At 43.0% G+C, this 25673-nt stretch overlaps 3 protein-coding genes across 3 annotated transcripts in view; all 3 read right to left on the reverse strand.

The window, feature by feature from the left end:
- The window catches only part of dop1b (DOP1 leucine zipper like protein B), a 25794-nt gene extending 19845 nt beyond the window's left edge, over positions 1-5949 (reverse strand). Inside the window, exons 1-4 of the mRNA XM_083681866.1 lie at positions 5790-5949; positions 2687-2861; positions 702-883; positions 317-487 (exon numbers count right to left, since the gene is read on the reverse strand). Of these exons, the coding sequence (XP_083537992.1) occupies positions 317-487; positions 702-883; positions 2687-2827 (494 nt within the window). The 5' untranslated portion in view covers positions 2828-2861; positions 5790-5949. The remainder of the gene's footprint in view (positions 1-316; positions 488-701; positions 884-2686; positions 2862-5789) is intronic.
- Positions 3071-12507, reverse strand: LOC310813579 (nectin-3-like; the record flags this gene model as incomplete). Its single annotated transcript, XM_083682639.1, has 8 exons — positions 12440-12507; positions 12020-12097; positions 11165-11509; positions 9786-10094; positions 8815-8917; positions 8369-8523; positions 8099-8224; positions 3071-3117 (listed from the first exon to the last, which is right to left on the reverse strand). Exons 2-8 carry the CDS (start codon positions 12093-12095, stop codon positions 3071-3073), a joined length of 1161 nt encoding a protein of 386 aa, XP_083538765.1. The 5' UTR covers positions 12096-12097; positions 12440-12507.
- Positions 12508-16692: 4185 nt separating this feature from the next.
- The window catches only part of atp5po (ATP synthase peripheral stalk subunit OSCP), a 39790-nt gene continuing 30809 nt past the window's right edge, over positions 16693-25673 (reverse strand). The window contains exon 7 of the mRNA XM_083681512.1: positions 16693-16873. Within this exon, the coding sequence (XP_083537638.1) occupies positions 16763-16873 (111 nt within the window). The 3' untranslated portion in view covers positions 16693-16762. The remainder of the gene's footprint in view (positions 16874-25673) is intronic.

Here is a 25673-nt window from a genome sequence, read left to right on the forward strand (position 1 = left end):
CAATGCTCGTACGTCATAGGTCTAGGGGTAAACATATCTTGCACTTGTTTGCTGATAAAGAAGCGGGGAAAGAAGTGTAGGCGTTGTGAGCCACTATCTCAAACCTCAGCCTGCAGTTAGGAGTGTTCCAAGGTCACACACTGTCTATTGTATGATAGAAGGAGCAGTCGATTTTGATTCTTCCTCAGTCACAGAATGGAAAATAACAAAGTACATTGGGTCACAACACATTTCATATAAGACTTAAGCCAAATAGTACAAATAAATTTTTTGCCATTGCGTGTGCGTGCGTGTGTCTGTGTTTTCATGTGTGTACCTGTCAAAGACCTCCAGCCCCTCCTCCAGGCCAGGCAGTAGTCCAGTGATGAAGGCCTGTAGGCTGGGCAGCAGCGCCCTCTGCAGGGGGAGGTAGTAACGCTCGTACAGCGTCAGCAGGGCAGGCTTCACTGCCATCGCAGCATGACCCAGCAATGGGAACAGCCCTGAGCTGAAACACACACACGTGAACACACACATGAACACACACATGAACACACACACACATGAACACACACACACATGAACACACACACACACACGAACACACACACAGTTCAATATCCACAGCACCCATATATCAATAAAACACAGACACAAAACACCATGACATCAGCATCCCAACTGTCTGCACATCCTCCAGGGTCAGTGTTAAAGTGAGTCACCTGTAGATGAAGAGGTCCTTGGCCAGCCATTTTGTGCCAATAATCTTGAAGATAACCTCATAGGTCTCCAGGGCCTTAAGGTGCACTCCGCTAGGCAGGGCCGGATGTAAACACTGGGCCAGACGCTTCCCGATAATCAGCCTCTTGGGCAGGAGAGAGTAGCGCAGGTTACTCTGCAGGGCCTGGAGAAAGAGGGAGAGGCAGGGAGATGTAGTCAGATAAAAAAGTACTTTAGACATCTGACTCAGCATTGGAGTCTAGCTGGCGATTGACAAAAAAGCAATTTAAGGATGGCATTGTGCCAAACATTTCAACATGACGCAGACAAGAGCACTCACACACACACACACACGCACGCACACGCACGCGCATACACAAGCACACACACACACGCATGCGCATACACAAGCACACACACAAGCGCACACGCACACACGCACACACACGCACACATGATGAGCAGGAACTGGAGGTGCTGCTGTGTTTGCTTTACAGGTTAATAATGAACAGACAGTCTTTCTCACACTGCCTCAAATGAACAACACACAGTCTCATTATGTCACAAAGCAAACATCCTTCTTACTAGTCACAAGAGGAGAGGTGACAGTTACTGTCCCCTGAGGTCAGAAGGATCAGGTGAGACAGAGACAGAGAGAGAGAGAGAGAGAGAGAGAGAGAGAGAGAGAGAGAGACACGGGGGGGGGGGAGACAGAGAGAGAGTAAACAGATTCAAAAGAAAGTCGAAGGTCCCCTGACTCAGTTTCTGCGTAGGCTTCCAGTAACAACCACTTCCTGATTTGTTTAGGAGCACTGTTAAACTGACACTCTCAATGCAAATCCAAAATGAAACGCTAAAAACATACTCAACATGGCAACAAACAAAGGCAGTAAGGCGTTGCTACCATCACTGCTCAGTGTAAACCAGGAGAGGCTGATGGAGGTCGAAATCGGAGAACGGGCTCATTGTAATGCATAGGGGTTTGATACTGTACCATTCCTTATTCCGTTCCATGCATTACAATGAGCCCGTCCTCCGATTTCTACCTCCACCAGTCTCCCCTGGGTCAAAATGAAAAGCAGCCAACAGTCAGGCCTCGCCAGTAACCTCTAACACTGAAGGGAGGGGAGTGAGCACCGTCAGAAAATGCAAAACCAGAATGGAAATACCAACTTTTGATAAGACATAAGTCTGTCACACAGTGGAGGCTGGTGGAGGTACGCAGTTGGAGGGCGGTCTCATTGTAGTGCAATGACGTGTTTGATAGATGTAGTCCTCATTCCGTTCCATGCATTACAATGAGCCCGTCCTCCCGATTTCTACCTCCACCAGCCTCCGCTGGACTTCACACCACAAAGGAGAACCTCAACAGTCTGGAGTTGGCCTACATCCTCCATCGTCACTGGCTGACAGGGGAGGCATTGTCTTACGACAGGTGGCGTCGTTCCAGCGCGACCCGCGTCACCTACATAACATACGCCATTTAGCTGACGCTTTTATCCAAAGCGACTTACATTGCAGTGAGTGCTTACATTTTTCCAGTATATATGGTCCCAGCCGGAATCGAACCCCCAACCTAAGCGTTGTTAGCACCAGGCTCTACCAACTGAGCCACAGAGGACCACCTGAATGATCAGTGTAGACAGTCCAGTGATCTGTCCTAAAACAACGGCAGGAGAGGTGGAAGCAATATACTGGATGCCTGGTATTGGACTGAATACCAGGTATTGGCTTTCCCCAGTCTAGATCTCTCAGCAGACAAAAACAGGAAGCCGTTTCATAATATTGAGCAGGGGAAGCTGGTGGAGGTAGAAATCGGAGGACGGGCTCATTTGTAATGTATGGATTGGAATGAGGAATGGAATCAAACACTGACATCATTTCATTCCATGTATTACAATGAGCCCGTCCTCCGATTTCTACCTCCAACAGCCTCCACTGCCATTGAGATAGGATACAATGAACCGTTTGGCAATGACTCCGGTACCTTATTGAGCTTCCCCAGCGATGAGATGAGATCGGCCCACTCGCTGGACGACTCAAAGTTCCGCAGCGCCTTCTCGATGACGGCAGCGTAACTACGGTAACGGTAGTCATTCTGCAGCTCCAGTTCCTCGGGATCCATCATGCCTCACTCCCCTCCCAGCATGCTCAGCGTGCGTCTGGGTGGTGGAGGGGGAGAAAGAAAATGTACATCTATCAAGACACGTCAGTCCCTCCTCCAGATCTGTCTGTCTGTCTGTCTGTCTGTCTGTCTGTCTGTAACCTTCAGTTGTACTGTTGTGGGTTGTCTCCAGCAAACACAATTTGATATGTTCACGGACACACACACACGCACACACACAGTTCACTCACTGGCTTGACAATGTTCTCATTCATGCTTGGATCTGTGCTCGTCTGGTTGACCTGGCTCAAATTCTGAGTAAAAAGAGAGGGTGGAGGCCCTCTTAACAGATAACTGGTATTCAGGGCACAAGACGACAGAGTCCTGCTTATCCACCCTGCACGTGCTCCCAACAGGAACACCAACAGTAGGTGCTGCCTGCTGAGGGCGTTGCCATGGCTACCCGGTGGGGTGACAACAAGAGTCTTTTCAACTGACCTGAAATGGAGACATTGGACGCCTAATCCTACATATGGATAAAAAAAGGGTTTAAATCCAATCAAAAACTTTTTTTTTTTTTAATCTACTGTTTTAAATATCACGTAGAAACAAAACGCCTCTAAACCCGGCCTGTCTAGGTGTTGTCTAGGCCTTTTGGCTCAGATAGCTCTTCTGCCAGCACGTGGCAAGCCTGTGGTGTGTGTGTGTGTTTCGATGCTCCCTATTAATGTAATGGAGCAAAGAGATAGAGGGAATAACAGAGACGGGGGGGGGGGGAGGTCCTGTGTGTGTCTGTGTGTGTGTGGGGGGGGGGGGATTAGAGCAGCAGGGACATCTGGACATCTGGACCCGCAGTAGCAGTGGGTAAGGGTTTAACATGGGCAAGCCTGAAAACACGTGCCTGGGAAAATGCTTCCTGAATTACAGCACAAGATCCGCTCGGAAGCCGTAAAAATAACCCAATCCCTTGACAGGGGAGATGAGGAGAGAGCTCATTTGTTTATCACTTAACCATTACACTGATCGTTCCTTGGTGCCACTGGGCCAGTGTCTCGTTGGCCAGTTGAGAGGCATCCAAGGTTAACCTTCTCAGGGGACACTTGAACAAGACCCTGCTCTACCTTTGTTTCTCTGGGTCCATATGTGTCACCTGCTCAACCGGCCCTTGTCCCTGTGTATGCAATGAGCTCTCTGTGTCTGTTTGTGTGACACACTGTATGTGTATGAGATGAGTCCACTGTACCAGTTTATTTATTATTATGAGGGGTCAGCTCAGGCCAACCCCTCCAAACGTCTGCTCTCCAGGGCCTATAATCACCACCCTCCCTCCATCGTCTGCTCTCCAGGGCCTATAATCACCACCCTCCCTCCAAACGTCTGCTCTCCAGGGCCTATAATCACCACCCTCCCTCCATCGTCTGCCTCTTTCACTAAATTGTCAGTGCCTTTTCTCGTCAAGTTGAACAGACACTTAGCCTGGAAATGATCACTGACTTGAGCTTGATCTCTCCCTCACCATCTTCCTTGTTCGCGCACTCTCTCTCTCTCTCTCACAAAATGAGGAATAGGGAGAAAGACAGAAAGAGACACAGACAGTAAGAGAGATAGAATGATAGAGAGAGAGAGACTCTGTGAGTGAGAGATAGAGAGAGAGAGAGACTCTGTGAGTGAGAGATAGAGAGAGAGAGAGAGAGAGACTCAGTAAGAGAGACAGAATGATGGAGAGAGAGAGAGAGAGAGAGAGAGTTGGGGAGGAGTATTATCACACAGAGAATGCGAGTGTAACTATTAAACTATAAACTGAAACTGTCATATGATTGTTTTGTAAACTTTTGACGACTGAATAGGTAATATATTAAGCTAAGTTAGACCACTGGCGGAGGACAGGACTAACTGGCACTTGTGTTGCGAAGCAGCAGTTGGTGGAGGTAGACATTGGAGGATGGGCCGATGTCTACCTCCTCCAGCCTCCCCTGGTGACCACCAGTCGCTAATAGCTTGCAGTGCCATACATTTATAGTGAACACTGCCAACCGTTTCGGATATGGTTAGATATGGCAATGACACATCAAATGTATCACGTTACAAAATACAACAATACCCTAAAGACCAATGTATCAAAATAAATTACAAAAATACTGGTACCGAAAAATGTATTTTATTAAAATACATGTATTTTGTATTTTCAAAAATCTGAAAATACATTTGCAAAGATGGCAGGTGAGCGGACTTGTTGGGAGCAAATGTCTAAATGTATAATACTTCCATTCTACACATTTTGTACAGTCACGCTCTCCACCTTCAAACGATCCCTCCAAACCCATCTTTTTAAACTCTTCTTTAACTATTTTTATTGTTGTCTTGCTTTTTATTTATCAATCTATTCTTGTTCTCTCCATGGAATGTGGTGTCTTTGATTACTGAGAAAAGTGCTACACAAAATAAATTATTATTATTAATAATTTGAGACTTTTACGACCTTTATACCACTGTTAATAAATGTATTATCAATATCATTGTGAAATGTTAAACAATAAAAGTTTCACATCCATTTTCATCCAATGGTGTTACAAAATACATTGAATTTATGTCCAGGCCAGTCAAATACTAATGACCAAATACTCAAAAGTAATTAAAATACGCATTTCAAATACGTGTAACAGAAACATGCCCATCTCTGGATATGGTTCTGATAGCTCCACTTTCACGTCACACCGACTCCCTGGAAGGATGGTGAAGTCGTGGTTGGTCAACCGAGAGACGGGTTGGCGATGGTGCAGCAGCAGCAATATATGGCACGCTATAGAATTGCATCTCACATTTGTTTGAATAGCCAAACTAGACAACTCACAATGCTTGATTTAAAAAAAAAAAAAAAGAGATATATTTAGAAAACGTTGGAGATTAAAAAAAGGGCAGCTAGCTAATTGGCATCTCGTTGCATGGCGCGGTAAACAATAACATTAAAGGTGCATCAATGACTCACCAACTGCGAAACAAGCTCCGACTAGAGCAGATCATTCGCATCCAACAAATGTGACTCAACTTGGCAAACACGGCGACGGTTTACGGGTCTTCATGTAGCGTCCGTTCCGCAACCCGCGAAGGAAGATAGCCAACAGTAAGTGACCCTTGAGCAGACTATCTCTTCATCTCTGACACAGAACCGAGCTCAGCTCAACGGGGTGGAATCCCCAAAATCAGCTGATTCAGAACGGAGAGCGCACTTCCTGATGCGCGCAGGGGGGGTGAGGGTGGGATAGGATATGACAACCTGTAATGGGAGCAGTATGTTCATAAGCTAAATACTCCTCACAACGTCAATACTTTAAAGCCAAGAGCTACCAAAAACCTGTAATAAAATAAATGTTGTGGTCAACTGCAAGTGCAGATAATTGAGGCAAACCAGTTCCGCATTCGGTATTCAAAATTAGTTTTTCCTCTAGGCCCAACCCCCGGCGTTGGTACAGTCCAGGATGTGCAATGTTTACAAACCTCTCACTTTACTGTTAGATTTTTTGGCTAAAGCTGCTGAGGTCTGGCTGTTTGCAAAACAGGATACCGGTTTTCTATTTTTCCTCTCTCGTTTCTGTGTGTACAGTCATTCGTGTACTCATTAAGCTATATGATTGCATTATGCATTGTTTAATTTAATCACAGACACCAAGATCACAACCTCTAAACTCATGGTTTACTCAATATACAAAACACAAGCCTGCCTTTATGGTCGATTCTCCAAGGAAAAAGTGGAAAATCCTTTTCACCATTTAGCTTTCTATACTTACCATTTGGCAACAATAAAATAGCTGGCAATACCAATACAATTGTGTTTTAACTGTTATGAATACATGTTTTTGTTTCTGTAAGATAGTACATTTTTGTCAATATTTGCTATTGTTTTTTATGTCCCATGCACCAACCTCACCAAGTCAATTTCCTGTATGTGCAAATATACTTGGCCAAATAAAAGAATTCTAATTCTGATTCTGATTCTGATAAACCATCACCCTGCCAAACTTGCTGGAACACAGTGTCCTGTTGAATACTGTTATCAGCGCTAGAGGGAGCTGTTGCCTACTGTTGCACCCTGTCAGGATTTGAATAAGGCAGAGAGTAAGACATGTCAGTCTTAACCCATCCTGGACAGCAGGCGTTAGGCCAGCCCTTGTGATGTGGTCTCCGGTCTTTGCTTCAGCAACAAACTGCTCCATCAGTCAAATAGCTCCTCCTCTGTGATGTCATCACACATTGTGAGTGGTCCTAAGAACACATTTGAAATGAGAAAACTTTGATGAATTAAATGTTCTTGAAATTGGTCTTACCGATGATATATAAGTTCTTGCATAAGCACAGACCATGGTTGATGTATACTATAAGGTCCACTGTTAGACTTGTCCTATCACGATTATGTTAGACAGTGACATGAACTCATCTCATACAGTATACTGTAATGTGAGGTTAAACACACATCTCTGGGATGCTGGCATGCGTGTGTGTGTTGGAGCATGTGTGTGTGCTGGCCCGACTTGACTTTATCATGAACTTGTCTCATACCTGTAATGGTGTGATGAACATGTCCAAACTCCAGAAAAGCAGTCCAGGAAAAGAAAACACATTAACACATTAAAACACACAATATGTATAAAAATTCAATAGAAATTCCTTTTCATTACACAACATTCAGATTTAGAAGAAGTAGCGTAGAAGAAGTAGAGTAGAAGAAGTTACCTAGGAAGCTTTCTGTATTTGTACCAGTACCCGACAAAGACAGCAGCAGCAGCATTAAAGAACAGAATTAACCACAGTAGAACCCAACAGGAAGTGCAGGTCCCTATTGGGAGAGAGGAGAGGGGATTTACATTTTTACATTTTAGACATTTAGCAGACACCTTTATCCAAAGCTACTTATAAGTACATTTGTCTAAAGTAAGTGAATCATCTATACATCAGTCATCATAAGAAAAACAAATCTATGCTAAGACCATGGGCCATTGGCAGTCACAATGCTAGAAGAAGAAAGAATTACTTTTTTAAACCTTTTTTATTTATTTTTGAATTTTTTAAATTTACAGTAGAGAAACTAGGTAGTGGGGATGAAGCGGTCTTTAGGAGGGACAGCCAAGATGTAGCCTGAAGAGATGGGTCTTGTGATTATGATTAGTGAGTACAACAAGGGAGTACAGCAAGCCATGGTGAGCAAACAGCATGAATAGTGTGTGTATGTGTGTGTGTGTGTGTGTGTGTGTGTGTGTGTGTGTGTGTGTGTGTGTGTGTGTGTGTGTGTGTGTGTGTCACCTGAGGCTCGTTGGTAAACGTAGAGGGAGCCGGTTGCTCGTCCATAGGGGTTGGAGGCCTCACAGACGTAGAGACCATCCAGCTCAGAGCTGAGACTGAGGTGCAGTGTGTCTCCTTCCACTCTCACTGCAGACCCAGGCCATGGTTGGTTCACTCTGGGAGAGAGAGAGAAAGAGTTCAGGGATCTGTGTGTGTGTGTGTGTGTGTGTGTGTGTGTGTGTGTGTGTGTGTGTGTGTGTGTGTGTGTGTGTGTGTGTGTGTGTGTGTCACCTGAGGCTCGTTGGTAAACGTAGAGGGAGCCGGTTGCTCGTCCATAGGGGTTGGAGGCCTCACAGACGTAGAGACCATCCAGCTCAGAGCTGAGACTGAGGTGCAGTGTGTCTCCTTCCACTCTCACTGCAGACCCAGGCCATGGTTGGTTCACTCTGGGAGAGAGAGAGAAAGAGTTCAGGGATCTGTGTGTGTGTGTGTGTGTGTGTGTGTGTGTGTGTGTGTGTGTGTGAGTGTGTGTTGTTGGAGATGTGTGTATGGTTATGGAGTATGGTCATGTTACCATGCAACTTCAACAGCTGCCAGGCCTGTGAGAGCAGCTAAGCATATAGGCAAAGAGATGATTAATACTATAATATATGATAATCAATTTTCTCATACAAACAGAATGAAGCTAACATTTACATTTTGAATTAGTTTTCATACAGTGTGGCAGTGTACTGCACCTGCTCCAGGTGTAGTTGGCTTCTGGGTTGGTTGATGCTACACAGTGGAACACTGAGGCCTGGGAGGTAGCACTGACAGTAAAGTTCACTGATACAGGTGGATCTGAGAGAGAGAGAGAGAGAGAGAGAGAGACAGAGAGAGAGAGAGAGAGAGAGAGAGAGAGGTGAACAATTTTAAATTACAAGCTGTAGCAATGGTACGTACTTGACAGCACACATTACCGTCACATCATTTGTGCAGGGGGTGTTAGGTTTGGGCATGTATAGCTGCCACAAGAACTGCCTAACTTGTCTTTGACTACTGTAACTGCTGACAGCAGCAGTATGTATTCAGAAGTGTAAAGAAACATCTTGTCTGCTCGAGTGCAAGCAAATGCCTCCAAATTCATTGGATGGCGCTACATCATACAGTAAAACAATGACACAAAACATACTGCCATAGCAACTAGGGAGTTTTGACTAGAAAGGTCTTGACAGTAGCTCAACGGATCACATCTACTGTACAAACAAGAGTTCCCAGTCTACAACAGAACACACAGCTCCTTTATTGTGCCACCTCTCCTCAAACACAGGGAGGTGCTTCACTGCCATGAAAGAGGCTAAATCTCTCCTGATGCTGGATCTCACCAACACCTTCAACACAACTGTGGCTCTACGCTCGTCTCACGTTAACCTCCTTGCCCAGTTTGACTCACCATGGGGTGTCAGCCCTGGATCACAGCTTGTCTTTATTCAGCACCTCAACACAAGCCCTGTAGAGACTTAAGGGTGACTTAAGGGTTTAGGGTATAGGGCAGGAAGAGTACACTCACAGTGGATGTCTATGGTGTAGGGCAGGAAGAGTACACTCACAGTGGATGTCTCTGGTGTAGGGCAGGAAGAGTACACTCACAGTGGATGTCTATGGTGTAGGCAGGAAGAGTACACTCACAGTGGATGTCTATGGTGTAGGGCAGGAAGAGTACACTCACAGTGGATGTCTATGGTGTAGGGCAGGGTTGTCTCTGTTGCCAGGGCAGACTGGTTGACCACACACTGGACCTCCTGATGGTTGGCAGCTCTGCTTGGCACCCCGAGCAGGTAACTGTGTACCGTGGTGGTGCCGTTGGCATGCTGGGTGGAGTTGGTCACCGTTCTCACCGATGCGTCCAACGCCCCTGTGTGCCACCTCACCTCCGCTGGAGGTTTGGCCCCAGCAGCTGTACAGGTTGCCAAGACCACCTCCCTCTCACCGATGACCGGAGGGAAATCAACAGAGACTGGACTCATGACTGGAGGAACTATGACAGTAAAACAACATCGAACAGAGAAAAGTGGAACTTGAATTTGAAATGAATTGAAAAGGAATTTCTTGAGAAAGGGAAATGAATTAGGGGTCTAAGCCTGTCGGGCGTAGAACGCTATTGTTATTGTTAGGGGTTTTATTATTATTATTATTATTATTATTATTATTATTATTATTATTATTATTATTATTATTGTTAAGATGCTATCACTCAATTTCCTGTGAGATGCTTCATGCTAAAGACAAGAAACTTGGCAGTGCGGGCTGGAATGGAAAGGACCCATGGCCATTCAATGTTGGCAGTTCATATTTCAAACTTATTAAGCGGAAATATTACATTTGAGAGTATACCCAGGGGAGGCTGGTGGAGGTAGGAGGACGGGCTCATTGTAATGCATGTTATGGAATAAGGAATGGTATCAAACAAGTGTTTGAAATGGCTAACTTTGAAAGGCCATGGGTCCTTTCCAAACCACATTTCTGCACCCCCTTCCCTTACTCCCGTCTATCGAGTGAGCCCTTCAGTGATGTTTTGATGACATCTTTGCGAGTAAACCCTACCTGAGTGAAGGAGATTGAGGGATAGCCCGAACTGTTGTTAATGGTCACTGTTTTATACCTGTCTGGGTACGTCAAAAGACTGGTATAAAACAGAGATAAAACACTAATGGCAGTTTGGGCGTGTGGATTGAATTGCAATGAATTGTGGGATACCCTTGGTTAATGTTATTTACTGTCATTACTTTTAGTGCTTAGATTTATGTACTTATTGTACTGTATTGTTGATGCTGATTCATGTTGTTGAGCTGCTCTGCCTAAAGCATCTCATTGCATTGTGTACTTCCTGATCCTGTGACCATGTCCTGTCTCTAAGGTTGTGGCTACTTGCAGCTTTAATTGGAATTTAATTTGTGAAATTGACCCCAATCCTGCAGTCTCTTATCATCACAGGAACATTTATAATAATACAAAATGTGTCATTAAGAAATATGTCAAACCCAAAACATTGCAAATTGTTGCATTGCAAAACGGTTTAAATATTAGAGAAAAGGTCAACAGGCCTACCCAGCACATTCAGAGGTATCTCCGTCTTGTGTCGTCCACTGGGGGAAACAGTGAAGATACATATGTAGGTGCCTTCATCCAACAGTCTGACACCTGATAAACTAATAGATCCAACATTTTCTGTTGTGTTCCCAATAAAGCGGACTCTATCACCCAATCGATTCACATGCTGGGTCTTGCCAGTGACTGGCTCAATGACGAAGAAATTATGGTTCTCTGGCTTTTCGCGTGTCTTTTTCTGCCATGTTATCTGAGTGAGCTCCTCATCAGTCTCAATCAGCTGGCAGAATAAGTCCACATTCTCCCCTTGTGTTACCGTCCTGCTTCCTCCAATCACCTGTATAGCTGGAGAGAAAACACTGGGCCATTAATCTGTCAGGAAACCTGCCTCAGACAGGCTGTTGATTGTACTGATGGGCTCATGTGGGATGGGAGAATAAATTCTATCATTGAATTGAGCTTGCACACAAGTATGTGGGAATGGTTCTTGCAGGATGAAAAATATCAGTTAAAACATTCACAAGACAGCATTATTTAAGCCTCTTGTTTTAAAATTGTATGCTTATGACCAACCTTTAATGATTAAATAAAATTGCTAAACTTTAAACCTATTTGAGCAGAATAGCTTCCAGTCATCAGAAGTTTATCCGACATTTACATAGTAGTAGTCAGTAGTAAGTAGTCAGTAGTAGTCAGTTGTAAATAAGCCTGTTGGGGCGTTATTACTCAAGGAAAATAAATTATAGGACACATGATCAGAAGCATGACAATGATAGACGTTTGACAACAATTACCTTCAGAAAGCAAAAAAAGGCAAAAAAAGAAAGAACAGAAAAGTGAAAAAAATGTAATTACCTTCAAAGGCAATCCTCGTCATCATGATAAGGGAGCAGAATACATGCCCAGAATAACGTCCAATACACGTTTTCATTTCTGGGTGAATTCATTATAAAAAGCTTACAGTTATAAAGTATTGATTTTTGTATACATTTTCAAAATTCAGCTATATAATATACAAATAAAACGTTATAAAACATTGAGGACACACATCGAATGACGTCAGCGGTAATGCTGAAAAAGGGGAAACGCAACTAAGAAATACACGCATCGAATGTTCAAAGCTAAAGGCACAAATGAGTCATGACAAAGTTTGCAACATTCAACAACAATCCAACATGATATGGATTGGATTCGTTTTACCAACGAACCCCTGTACTTCAGTCAATTCGAGAGCTGAATCATCGCTAATCAACAGTTATAGAGCAACATCCTCACCTTTATGGATCGTCTGCCATACCAAGATAAACCAACGTAGTTTATTCTATAACAGTCGCTATATTAACAAGCTATTATATCAGTGAGGGGAAAGTGCGAGTCCACCAAGTTGTAATTGAATCCAGGTTTCACGTACCCTTCACCCTAGCGCCATCTTCTGGTTGACTATACTGTCACTACTATACTGACAAACATTTGGCTAGTTACAGAAATCCCCTGGTTGGTTCATTTATTTCAGGCTGGTCGAGGTGCAGCACATCCACGAACTGCTCTTCCTCCCGGGGAAAGCCTGCCCTCTCCAAGACTTCTCCATCACAGTAGAGAACTCTACTGTGACCTCCTCCCAACATATTCTGGTTGATTATACTGTGTATGAGATGAGACAAACAGTTGACTAGTTACAGTTGGTTCATTTAGTTCTGCCTGGTCGAGGCGCAGCACATGTACGCAATACCTGAACATACAGGTTTATGGAACCAATCAAACAAAAATAGACGTTGTAGGTATTCCCTATCATCACAATGATGTGACATGACAACTGTGAATCCAGTGCATTATTATACAGCTGAAAAGTTGCTTGGCCCATGGTTTAGTAAGAAAACTGTGATATTGTATGTATTCACTTTAAGTGGGCTACAGAAAAGCCATTACTCCAATTCAACACAGGACAACAGCACTGTTCATAATTATGTATACTTCTTCGAGATGCTTTGTGCACAATAACCACTCAAATGACAATTCTACCCACAATTTCCTAGAATATGAGAGACAATGTTTCTTTTTGTTTATTCTCTTTTGTTTAGTCAACAAAAGTACATTAACCGCAGTACATTACAGTACATTAACCACAGAATACAGTGAAGCTAGTCTGGTATACATATACAAATACATTTCCAACCACAGAAAGATACAGTGATGGGCCTTCAGTGTCCCATAGGACCTCAGTTGAATGTGATATATTCATATTATTATTATTATTAAACCTTTATTTTAACAGGGGTGTCCCACTGAGACCAAGGTCTCTCTTTCATGGGAGCCCTGCTTACATTAAAATATATTCCATTCAAAATGACATTGCATGACATTAGCCTACTACAAACAATACATTAAATTAATATCAATACATTAGCCTACCAGCCTGCCAACCATATGACTGTTGACATTTTCTAAACCCAGCCAGAGTCTCTCACATTCAGTCAGTCCTAATAAGAGGAGCCAGAAGTCTCTCACTAGCAGTAGTCTACTATCAGAAACTGTGGGCTGTGTGATCGTGAGGCTGGGAGTTGCGCTCCTGTAGTGGAAAAAGAAGAGGGATGAGAGGAAAGACAAGAGAAGAGAGGAGAAGAGACGAGAGGACAAGAGGCGAGAGATGAAACTGCTGATTAAGAGAAGAGTTCCTTGTTTTTGCAAAATGATCAAGAGCTGTTTCTTACTGACCTCTCCTGTATCATTGTGATTCGGAGCCTGTTCCTTTTTTCATTTCCTGCAGAAAGAGACAAAATATCTAGGTTTTTCTTTGATATTATCTTATTCATATCTATTGTATCCTTAAAAAACATGAAACCACAGTGCTTCAGCAGTTCAAATAGTTAAAAGTATATTTTCAGATAACATTTCTCTCAACTTTGTACGAATCTCACCATTCACTGTCATGTGTTCAGAAAACGTACCAAATTATCTACAGGTTGATATCGATTCCTTAAACGACAATTTTTTACATTCACAAACCAATAAGAGTCAGAAGACCCACTGAGCCCTACTTTGTCATAAGGAGGCATTCCCTAACTCCAGAGCTACTGTACTCACCCACACCAATAAACCAAGCTGCAGACGCATATGCACAGGACCACTCCTCCAATAGCAGAGGGAATTACGAAAGGTACAAATCTTGCCGGCTGTTCTGTATAAAATCAGACACAAGACATTGTGAGGTGACCTTACACAGGCAACATATATCTTTGTATTCTAGAATAAATAGCCACCTGGGAGAAAAATGTTATGGATCATTCCTCAACAGTAATAATTAAAGCCAGTGATTTTGGCCAGGTAAGATGAAAATGTGCATACTAACAGAGAATTACAGCACATCGCTCAACATTACTCTTTCACCTGATATTGATACTGCTATGATCTCATTGTATCCAAAACAATGAACCTACTTTCTGTTGGCTTGTCTGTGATGGTCAAATTCCATTCTATTGTCCTTTGACCACTCTGTCGATCTGTTATGGAAAGGATGTAGATCCCTGTGTCGACTGTCTCAACAGAAAAGATCCTCAGCTTTGTAGACATAGCAGGGTCAACACTAAACTTGCCTAGGGTGTTGTTTGAAATAGTCTTATTGGTTAAGAAATTATGAGCAAAAATTATGACTGTGTCCCTTTTCCAGTTAACTTGAGTTGCAGTCGTCATGGATCCATTGTACTGCAAAATAACCTCCTCTCCCACAGATTTTGATTTATTTATCTTCATAGATGTAGCTTTTGGGACAGTTGACTCTGTGAGAGACATAAATGTTGGTAAATGAACATCTGTGGAATGCCAGTATAAAGTAGACAAACTGAGTAAGAAAAGCCTGCCCATGACACTTGCTGTAACAACTCAGCACTGTGTTTTATAGTGCAAGGTTAATCAATGCTCTTTGGGGGCAGCAATTGGCTTTTTTGCTGGCTTATGCTCCTTTATTTGATTTGATTACATCACACGCAAACACACACACACACACACACACACACACACACACACACACACACACAAACGCAAATGAAGTACACTGAACTTTCACTGTACCTGTGTAGACATGGTCCAGTAGAGTGACCAGGGACACAAGACACCAGACGACACTGGACATGATTGACAGGATGATAGACTGAGTGGAGTGATACTTCAGTGTTAGTGTCACAAGCAGCTAACAGGAAGTCTCCTTAGAGAGGCTATGTCAGTGGTTTAAGAGAGCAGGGGAAGTGGTTGTGACAGAGTGAGGTTCTCAGGGGTGAGGTGAATCCGTCTGAGACATCACAATGATTGAGCTGACTGTACATTTCAAATCCCCAAAAATCGATTTGTTATTCATTTTAGAATTTGTAAAAAATGTGCTTGACACAATATTAATATTATTATATACAGTTGTGGTCAGAAGTTTACATACACTTGTAAAGAACATGTATGTCATGGCAGTCTTGAGTTTCCAATCATTTCTACAACTCTTATTTTTCTGTGATGGATTGATTGGAGCACATACTTCTTTGTCACAAAAAACACTTTGTGTATAGTCTGCAGTAGATGTTTAACTGTGATGAACGTAATTGCAGAAGAAGAAGAAAAAGAACTGCACTGTGCCCTGCAGACTGTGGGTATGTCCACTGGTAGAGAGAGTGAGACAGCTCATTAGATCAAACTACACCTCCCCATATTGTCCATCTTCTAAAGCACACCCATACGCTCACACAGACAGAAACCTCCCAAAGCTGGCCTGTCACTGCAGCTATAACGGGGCTATGCATCTCTTACAAAGCAGACACACACACACACACACACACACACACACACACACACACAATACCAATCAATCATCGCTTGAATGCCACAGCCTATTTGAGTGTTGTTGCTGACCACGTGCATCCCTTCATGGCCACAATTTACCCATCTTATAATGGCTACTTCCAGCATGATAATGCACCATGTCACAAAGGAAAAGTCATCTCAAACTGGTTTCATGAAAATTACAATGAGTTGTTCGGTGGCCTTCCCAGTCACCGGATCTGAATCCAATAGAACACCTTTGGGATGTGGTAGAACTGGAGATTCACAGCTTGAAAGTGCACCTGAAAAATCATTAGGAATTGCGGGATGCAATCATGCCATCATGGACGAGAATCTCAAAGGAATGTTTCCAACTTCTTGTGGAATCAATGCCAATCAATGAGGCTGTTTTGAGAGCAAAGGGAGGCCCTACCCAGTATTAGTATAGTGTTCCTAATAAAGGGAGGCCCTACCCAGTATTAGTATAGTGTTCCTAATAAAGTGCGTGGTGAGTGTATAGATCTGAACCACAGCCAAGTAGCTTGCTTACCTCCATGCCTCACGTCACGCAGGACGTATGTGGTGAGATGAGGTGACATAAACTTGGAACAGTCTAAAGAATGTGCTCCCTGACAGGCCAAGATACCCGAAACTCACGGGAAAAAGACTACCAAAGCATGAACCGCAGAAGAAGAGACATTCAAAACAGTATATGTTGCAGAATATTTTATTATGAACAACTATAGAGGTGCCAGGAAGCAGTGGTCTCTGGTCGGGCCAGGCCAGGACAGGACAAGGGACTTAGTTATCTCGGATGATCTTGGTCAGTTTCTGGATCTTTGTCTTGGTGGACATGTCCACATACTTATCCCCAATGCTGACAATCATACCACCCAGGATGGAAGAGTCAGACTAGGAAGAGAAAGAAACAAAACAGATTGGAAACAAGACAAATGCTGGATATGTACAAACTCTGTGCAAGGCTAAGTACAGTTCATTTCACCTGCCCCAATTCAAATACACTCATTAAACTGGATACGTGCCAGCTCCGGATGAATTAACACATTCATGACAGCTCAAAGCTATTTATGATGAATATCAGGAGTCAAAAACACCATGTATGTTGGCATGTATGAAAAAATCCAACTCTGTTGTAGTCAAGGACATCACACAGGCATTTCAATAAATAGACCACAAACTTTGTTTAACAGGTCATCCTTCCTTTCACCTTGAACCTTCCAGTGTGGTTCAAGGATAATGAAGGATAACCCATAAAACAAAGTGTGTGGTCCATTTATTGAAATGTCCGTGTGGGTTTTATTATGTAGGGAAAATAAAGAGGGAGCTGAAGACTAAGATCACAGAACACAAGAGTAGTATTAGAAAGTTAGGAACCATGGTGTCAAGTGTACCATGGCCTGACACTTGGCACTCTTCATGGCTAGTTTGTGTCGTCTTAAGGTTGATTTATACCATGTTATCTGAGTGAGCTCCTCATCAGTCTCAATCAGCTGGCAGAATAAGTCCACATTCTCCCCTTGTGTTACCGTCCTGCTTCCTCCAATCACCTGTATAGCTGGAGAGAAAACACTGGGCCATTAATCTGTCAGGAAACCTGCCTCAGACAGGCTGTTGATTGTACTGATGGGCTCATGTGGGATGGGAGAATAAATTCTATCATTGAATTGAGCTTGCACACAAGTATGTGGGAATGGTTCTTGCAGGATGAAACATATCAGTTAAAACATTCACAAGACAGCATTATTTAAGCCTCTTGTTTTGAAATTGCTTATGACCAACCTTTAATGATTAAATAAAATTGCTAAACTTTAAACCTATTTGAGCAGAATAGCTTCCAGTCATCAGAAGTTTATCCGACATTTACATGTAGTCAGTTGTAAATAAGCCTGTTGGGGCGTTATTACTCAAGGAAAATAAATTATAGGACACATGATCAGAAGCATGACAATGATAGACATTTGACAACAATTACCTTCAGAAAGCAAAAAAAGAAAGACGGAACAGAAAAGTGGAAAAAAATGTAATTACCTTCAGAGGTAATCCTCGTCATCGTGAGAAGGGAGCAGAATACACGTCCAATACACGTTTTCATTTCTGGATGAATTCATAATAAAAAAGCCTACAGTTATTATTGATTTTTGTATACATTTTTTCCCCAAAAAATTCAGCTGTATAATATACAAATGAAATTTTTAATACACACATCGAATGACGAAAGCGTAATGCAGCAGTCGCTATATTAACACGCTATTATACCAATGAGGGAAAGTGCGAGACCACAACACAAAGAAACATGGTGCCACGAGGTCAGCGATGGCAATGAGCAGGTCTCGTAGCCTACCCACCCCCGTTTCATGATTGTCGAAATATGCACACACATAATCATCCATCTGCTGTTTATATTGCTTACTGCTTATACTGTTCATATTGTTTATACTGTTTATAGCCTACTGTCCATATTGTATATTTTTTAGTACTTCTATTTTTATTTTATTCTATTTAAAACTTATTGTATTGTTGCACTACTCTGTGGCACTGTCACTTTTGCATTTCACTGTATACTTCTATGCACGTGACAAATAAAGAATCTTGAATCTTGAATCTTGAACTGACCTTTCTCTGTTATAGAATAGCACACCTGTAACGGAAGAGGAGGAACAACAGAGCCAAGACCCAGATATGGTTTGTATGGTAAGAAGTTCTTCAGGTTGCCAACACCGGCCTTGCCACGAAGTCTGCATTAAATCCAGTTTTTACGTAAAGCTCTAGCACCATCGTCTGGTTGGATGAATAAGAGAGAAAGTATTGTGATCCCATCACTTTCCATTTATGTTTTAACTCGCGATTTTATTTTGAAGACCGGAAGACTTAATGGAGGTAGATGGAGCTTTTTAGAGCTCAGAGAACACAGATCTCAGTCCAGTTGTAGCTGTGATATGACAGATGGGGAAGAGAATCGGAATGCAACCTAGAAGTCTCGGAATTACAGTTTTGTCTGATTGCTAACGCACTATTTTTGAAACTATAGGCTATTTTTGCAAAACTCTACACACTAACCACAAAACCTTACACCAAACCAGCAAAACATTATACATCTCTTGCAAAAGCAAACAATTCTTGCAAACTCTTTTAAAAATGTGTGTTTTTGCTTGAATACAGTACACACAAACCATCATTTGAATAAGCACACAAAGCACCAACTACGGCCTGATAGTATAAATGAAAAACACTTTTGCTTTTTCTGTGTGCAGGGCGTAGCAGTTTGTAATAAAGTTGTGTCATACATGTAGTAAACACACACACACACACACACACACACACACACACACACACACACACACACACAGGTATCCAAATGTGTAAAGTATGTGTATTCTGAGCGTGTATTCTAACACTCTTCAAAAAACAAAAGCGCAAAAAGAACAGAAATTAGTGCAATGAAAAGTGAAAAGTGAATAGTGGGAACCAATACCTGTGAACCAATTGCGGACCAAAGCAGCCCGGTGGAAACTAACATTGTCCCAGATTATAATTTACCTGGGCTTCTCTGGCCCCTGGTCATTCGGAATTAGTCTGTTGTGGAGGGTGTCCAGAAATGTGATAATGTGTGCAGTGTTTTAGAGCCCTGCGCGGGACTGTTTTCTTCATCCCGCTCCCGCCCGCTCTCACTGAATTTCTGACCATTACCGCCCGCGACCGCAGGGTGCGTGTTACACTCCCGCCCGCTCCCGCAGTGTGTATGTCCACTCCCGCCCGTGTCCGCAAAACTGAGAATTTCTGCCCGCACAATAATAGTGATGGATTAATTTTGTGTCTTCTCCTGTCCCACAGGAGAAAACACGTAATTTTATAGGCTATTAATAAAGAGATTCATGGGGTTGTTTGTTTCGTTTCCCTGGCCTGCATGTATTTTAACGCGGTTAGGGAAAGCGCTTCTATTTCGTCAAAGCCCTACGTGAAATGTGAGCAGCACTTCCAGAGCTTCCGAAGCTAGGCTATAGTGTTAGCTAGCCTAGACTACATCCCGATCCCGCAGTGTTTTATTTAGCCGCCCGTTCCCGCCCGCAGCAAAGTTCAAACCGCCCGCTCCCGCGAGATTTGCGTTGGGTCCCAATCCCAATGCAGCCCTCTAAGAGCAACCTCCTTCACATGCACATGAATGGCTTAGTATGGAATTCCCATGACAGTGGCACCCAGCTATGTAGTTTAACTTACTAACTGCCAAAGAATTCCGGAACACTCACCACCTAGTGTGCCGTAAGCGTTTTATGTGGTATTTTACCTAGCAACATTACTTTGATTGGCTATATTAAACGAAGCATCATCATTGATGCATTTTTGGTGAATTAAGTCACCCTTGGCACTCTAGAATGTTGACAGTTTCGCCGACTTTGTTCACCCTCGGCACTAAGTGGGTTAAGGGAAACTCAAGGATATGAAACCGATCATAACCACTAAAACTGGACCCTTCAGTATCCTATCGAAAGGGTTCGCTTTGCTATGTAAGCAGTGCTGCATAACAGTTAATAGTGGTCGATGTAGTAAGAATATTATACAGTAAGTGTGTCATTGATTTGAAGTTGGAATGTGTTTTAGATGATGCCACCCCCTGGTGGATATTTAACCAAGTGCACTGTTATGTGGTTTTTAACAGCCAGAGATTTTACATTTACATTTATGGCATTTAGCAGACGCCTTTATCCAAATGGGTTTTCAGAGATTATGCAGCCAACGTAATGCTCCAACATTTTAGTGGCCCGAGTGTGACCTCTTGATCCAATTAGAAGGTACTTGACCTATAGACTCAATGCTCTCCATATGGAACACAGTCTGACAGCACAAAACATTCCATCTTCACCGAAGCTCTAACTTTACATACAGCTCTTTCTCAACGGTCTATTCCAAAGCTATGACTGGAAATGAGGCTACATAGGAAGTCTACGTTATCATTTTGAAATGTCCAATATCGTGAAGAACACGGCCTTGTCTCAGGAGTGCATCGTGGCCACGTCAGCACACACAAGAAACGTAATCAAATGTTAGCGTGCCTCCTGACTCTATACAGGGTAGCCTGTAGTGTATCCTCCCCACACAGTGCTACAACTAGGGCTCTTGAGTTTCTCAGGAATCAGGAATCAGGAAACTATAAACAATAGTCATTGTGTGTGTGTGTGTGTGTGTGTGTGTGTGTGTGTGTGTGTGTGTGTGTGTGTGTGTGTGTGTGTGTGTGTGCGTGCGTCACAGGGCCACGGCCACGGCCACAGCCACTACCCAGCCGAGCGCTACTCTGCAGCCAACGGAAACATGGAGGAGGGCGTGACAGAGAAGCTACAGAACGGAGAGACGGGGCTCTCCCTGCCCAGGGTGGAAGGGGGGGAGGGGGACAGGATGCTCACCCCCACACAGACCTCACAGGTGAGGGGGGGTAACGGCTGAGGGAAGCATGGAGGGACGGGGGGCGGGGGGGGATCAGGATAAACAGCTCATTGTTATATTAGTGTTAAAAAAATAAAATTAAAAAAACGGCTTTATGAATTACAGATTGTTGCTTTAAGTGCGTTATTCACTATAACACATCATGAAAGCAGATATTTTTGAAGTTCTTTCTTCTCAGATTAGTTGAAAATTAATGAAGTCGTAAGACATATGTGTCTGTCACGCTGCATCAGGTAGTATGACTCACTGTGTAGATCACACACAAATATACTTAGACTACAATCAGTACAACCACACCTTGATGATGAAAGCTCCATGTTTAGACAAGGGTTATCGACTTGCCTGTTGTAAAAGCTCATTTTACACGTACACACACACACACACCCCTCCACCCCCCAACACACTCTCTCTCTCATTCACTCACACACCCCTCTCCTCCTCCTCCCCCCTAATAGGACTCCCAAAGCTTGGGCGGGGGTGGTGGGGGAAAGGGCGGCTGCTATTGGCTGAAGGGCACAGCCTACTCTGACATCGGCACGTTGGCCTGGATGATCACCCTGAGCGACGGGCTCCACAACTTCATCGACGGCCTGGCCATCGGGGCCTCCTTCACCTCCTCCGTTTTCCAGGGCATCAGCACCTCCGTGGCCATCCTGTGTGAGGAGTTCCCCCACGAACTGTCCATGAGTCCATGGTGTGGTCTGCATTAAGTCTCTCGTTGTCCTCCCCAGTTCTGCTTTCAAATTCATTAAACTTTTTACAACCGTGTGTGCCTGTGTGTGTGCATGCGTGAGTGTGCTCCTCCATTATTGCAGACAGGTAAAGGATGGAAATGTGTGTTGGGGGTTGGATGTGTGTACCATGTTTGTAACAAATACAATAATTTACAATGCAACGCGTTCCCCTTTTGAGCATTTGCATGTTGTTTTATGATGGGTGTGTATATGGGAGGTGATGAACTGACCTATCTCTCTCTCTCCCTCCCTCCGTCCCTCCTTCCCTCCATCAGTTCCCAGAGATGAACGAGGTGAGTCGAGAGGAGGAGTCGGGGGGCAGTGGCGGTCTCCTGACCTTTGCCATCCAGAACGCGGGCCTACTAACGGGCTTCGCCATCATGCTCCTGCTTACCACCTTCTCTGGCCAGATACAAGTGGGCAAGAACTGAACACAACCGGACCAAACCGGTTTGAACTGGTACTAGAGCTGGAACCTGGACCTGTCTGTAGGACTGAAAGGGAAGGGTCCCTTCTCCCTCCCCCAGATCCCTCTCAGGCATAGTTTGGCCCAGTGCAACCACCCCCCCCCCCATTTTTAAAACAAAAATATAATTACAGGAATCATGTCTTGGGTTCTTGTGCGGCAGGAACGCACCCTATATCAGACTTGTGAGAACTTTTTCATATGCAGTTCCCATATGCAGTAATGTACCTACTGGCAGAGGGGAACCCTATGTTTCTTGTTGGCCTTTCTTGACCAGCCCCCATGCACAACCTTCGCCTGCCAGCTGACAGATCACCTATTCCTCTGCTCTGTGGAAGCATGGCATCAACTCCTATGCTGAATGAACAGATGTGCAATATAGATATAACGGTTACTCACATTCTCCCTCTTTCCCCTGACTACTGAGCAGCCATTTTGGCCCAAGAGACTGCTGTTGTCATGTTGACATTGTGTCCCGCTGTCATTGTGTTGCAGAGGAGCCTTTACTAGGACCTTTTGGAGTCAAGAGTCTGTGGATGGATGCATATTACCCATGAGCCTCTATGTGTGTCCATGGGCCCACTACAATGCGCTCAGCGCAATCAGGTCATAGCTGTTGCAATGTAGACTTCCTTGGACTTTTTCAGAGTGACCCTTTTTTCATTCCATACCAAAAAAATAGATCAATCAACTTGAAGTGGAAAGTTGAACAAATAACTTCCCGGGGACTTTGACCTGGGGTGTAGATGTGTTATTTTATAAGATTAGGAATGAGGGATTAAAAAAAAATATACAAAGGATTGACTTTGAACAACCAAATATGGACAGACAGGCCATTTTAGGTGAAGGGCTCCATTGCAACTTTGTCTCTCCTATGAAGTGTCACCAGTGGGAGGAGCATGATGCTTTTGGTTTCCTCTAAGGAAGGACTATTCTCCAGGCCCAATAGACTATGGCGGCCCCTGATGTCACAAAGCCTATTTCCCACAGAGTCCCCTAGTTAACCATTTGTGCTCTTTTTTTTCTACTTTGGATGCAATCCTCCATTCCTCACCCATACTGGATACAGTTGTCATTGAGGTTTGTCCTCTCTGACCATGTTCATTCTAATCTTTTTTTCAATGTGTTGTATGATGAAATTGTTATAATCAAATATTGTATGTAGAACCACAGGCAGGTACACACAAGATGTGCTTATTCAAACCCTATAGAAGAACGACTCGCCCCTCCTGTGGAGTTGGGTTATAATGCATTAAGCAAAACCCAAATCATGATTGATAAGCTCTTAGTCCCCGTCTACAATGGTAACGGTTGATTAGATCATTGAATAAAGGGGCACTGTTGTATTGGTGGTGTGTTGAGACTGCTCGGGTTGATGGGAGTCATGTCATCAGGGACCATCTGGTATTATACATGCTGTAACATAGATGTAGTGATATATCAGCAAAACTGTAGAGATTGGGATCATGCAGGACTTAATTCACATTGTCTTGTAGGCTTGCTGAGTCGATCATAGAGTAGATGTTTGGGCTGTTCAAGTTTCTTGATGGAGAGGATTTAGACATGCAATTATTAGAAGGATATTGAAACTAAATGCAATGAAGTACACTTCATTGACATGTATTCAATTCAGTTTGCACAAACTCAGTCATACGGTTGGGTCCACACACAAAGGGCTCAAAGTTGTACATTTCAATTACATTTTCCAGTTTTAAAACTGACCAGTAGAGGGAGGCAAAGCTTTGACGATGCACCAGGATGGAGAAACAAAACATTTTAAGACTAATCAGAGCACCACCTCCTAAAAACGTGTGATTCGTTTAAGGAGAATCACATAATGACAATAAAAATATTTCAGTCATCCTTCAAATATACTTATAACTGTTTCTAAAACCACCATCTGCCATGAAGAAATGTTATGTTGTGGTGGGAGAGGTTTCCCTGTTATGATAATCAAACATGATTAACAAAGTGTAGTTGTTTCTGTACCATAGTTGCTACGCATTGACCTCACGTGTCAGTCTCCACCTCTCTTGCCTGAAGCGTAGAACATAGTACAATACCAACGCAACATTCATTAGGCCTATTCTATCTACTCATTCTTCCATGTACAAAGTCAACCGTAAAATATTGAACAACAATCAACAGTTGTGATATGGATGATTTTACTTGTCATTGTTTAAGCCATGTGTTGTTTCTGATGTTTTAAAATGTATTTTACATTCAAATATATGAACACTAGCTAAGTCATGTTTTTTTGTTTAGAAAGTCAAGCCATGTAAAACCAGACAATGATGCAATCTTTTTGTTGTGTGAGTGTTTAGTTGTCCCAAACACCTCATTGTGTGACTGTCAACAACTTTAAACTTTTTGAAGACATTATTTATTGATGCAGTAAATAAGTTAGACTCCTGTGCATAGTGGTGTCAAGACGAGTATTGTACCTTATGTATGTACGTTTTGGGAAACTTCATCAGCCTTCTCAATGTATCATGGGAACGTGTCTTTTTATAAACATCCTTTTCCAAGATCAACTGTCTCAAGTTTTGTTACTTTTGTTGCTTGCATGATTGTTCCTGAAATTAACACAATTAACACTTTGTGTGATGCATTGAGGCAGATACTGACCAGCTAAATGAATATGAAAGTTTTACTTTCTTTCTTCTTCTTTTTTTTACAGGAAGATAAATCAGTTTTATTCAGATCAGGACAGTTTTAAGACATTAGTGATTAACAAAGCATATTGAGTTTCACATTTGTTGAGTTGTCTCAAATATAAGGGTTTACACATACTGTAGAATCACTGTTTAGGATGATGATGATTTCTACAAATCAAACAGTAAAGTCTGTCATTATTGCTATTGTGCAGTCTGACAACTGCTGTGTTTATGAGCTTGGCCTTTTTCTGTGGACGTCAAGAGAGCTCCATATAAACTGCCATGAACACTCAGCTCAAGAGCAAGCATCACGCAGCATGACGACACAGTTCATTACATTTTACATTTATGGCTGTAGTGTGTTGTGTGTTTTTGTTGTTCCCTGTGCCTCTTCCCAG

The sequence above is a fragment of the Argentina silus genome, assembly GCF_951799395.1.
Source record: "Argentina silus genome assembly, chromosome: 12".
In the NCBI taxonomy this organism is placed as follows: Eukaryota; Metazoa; Chordata; class Actinopteri; order Argentiniformes; family Argentinidae; genus Argentina; species Argentina silus.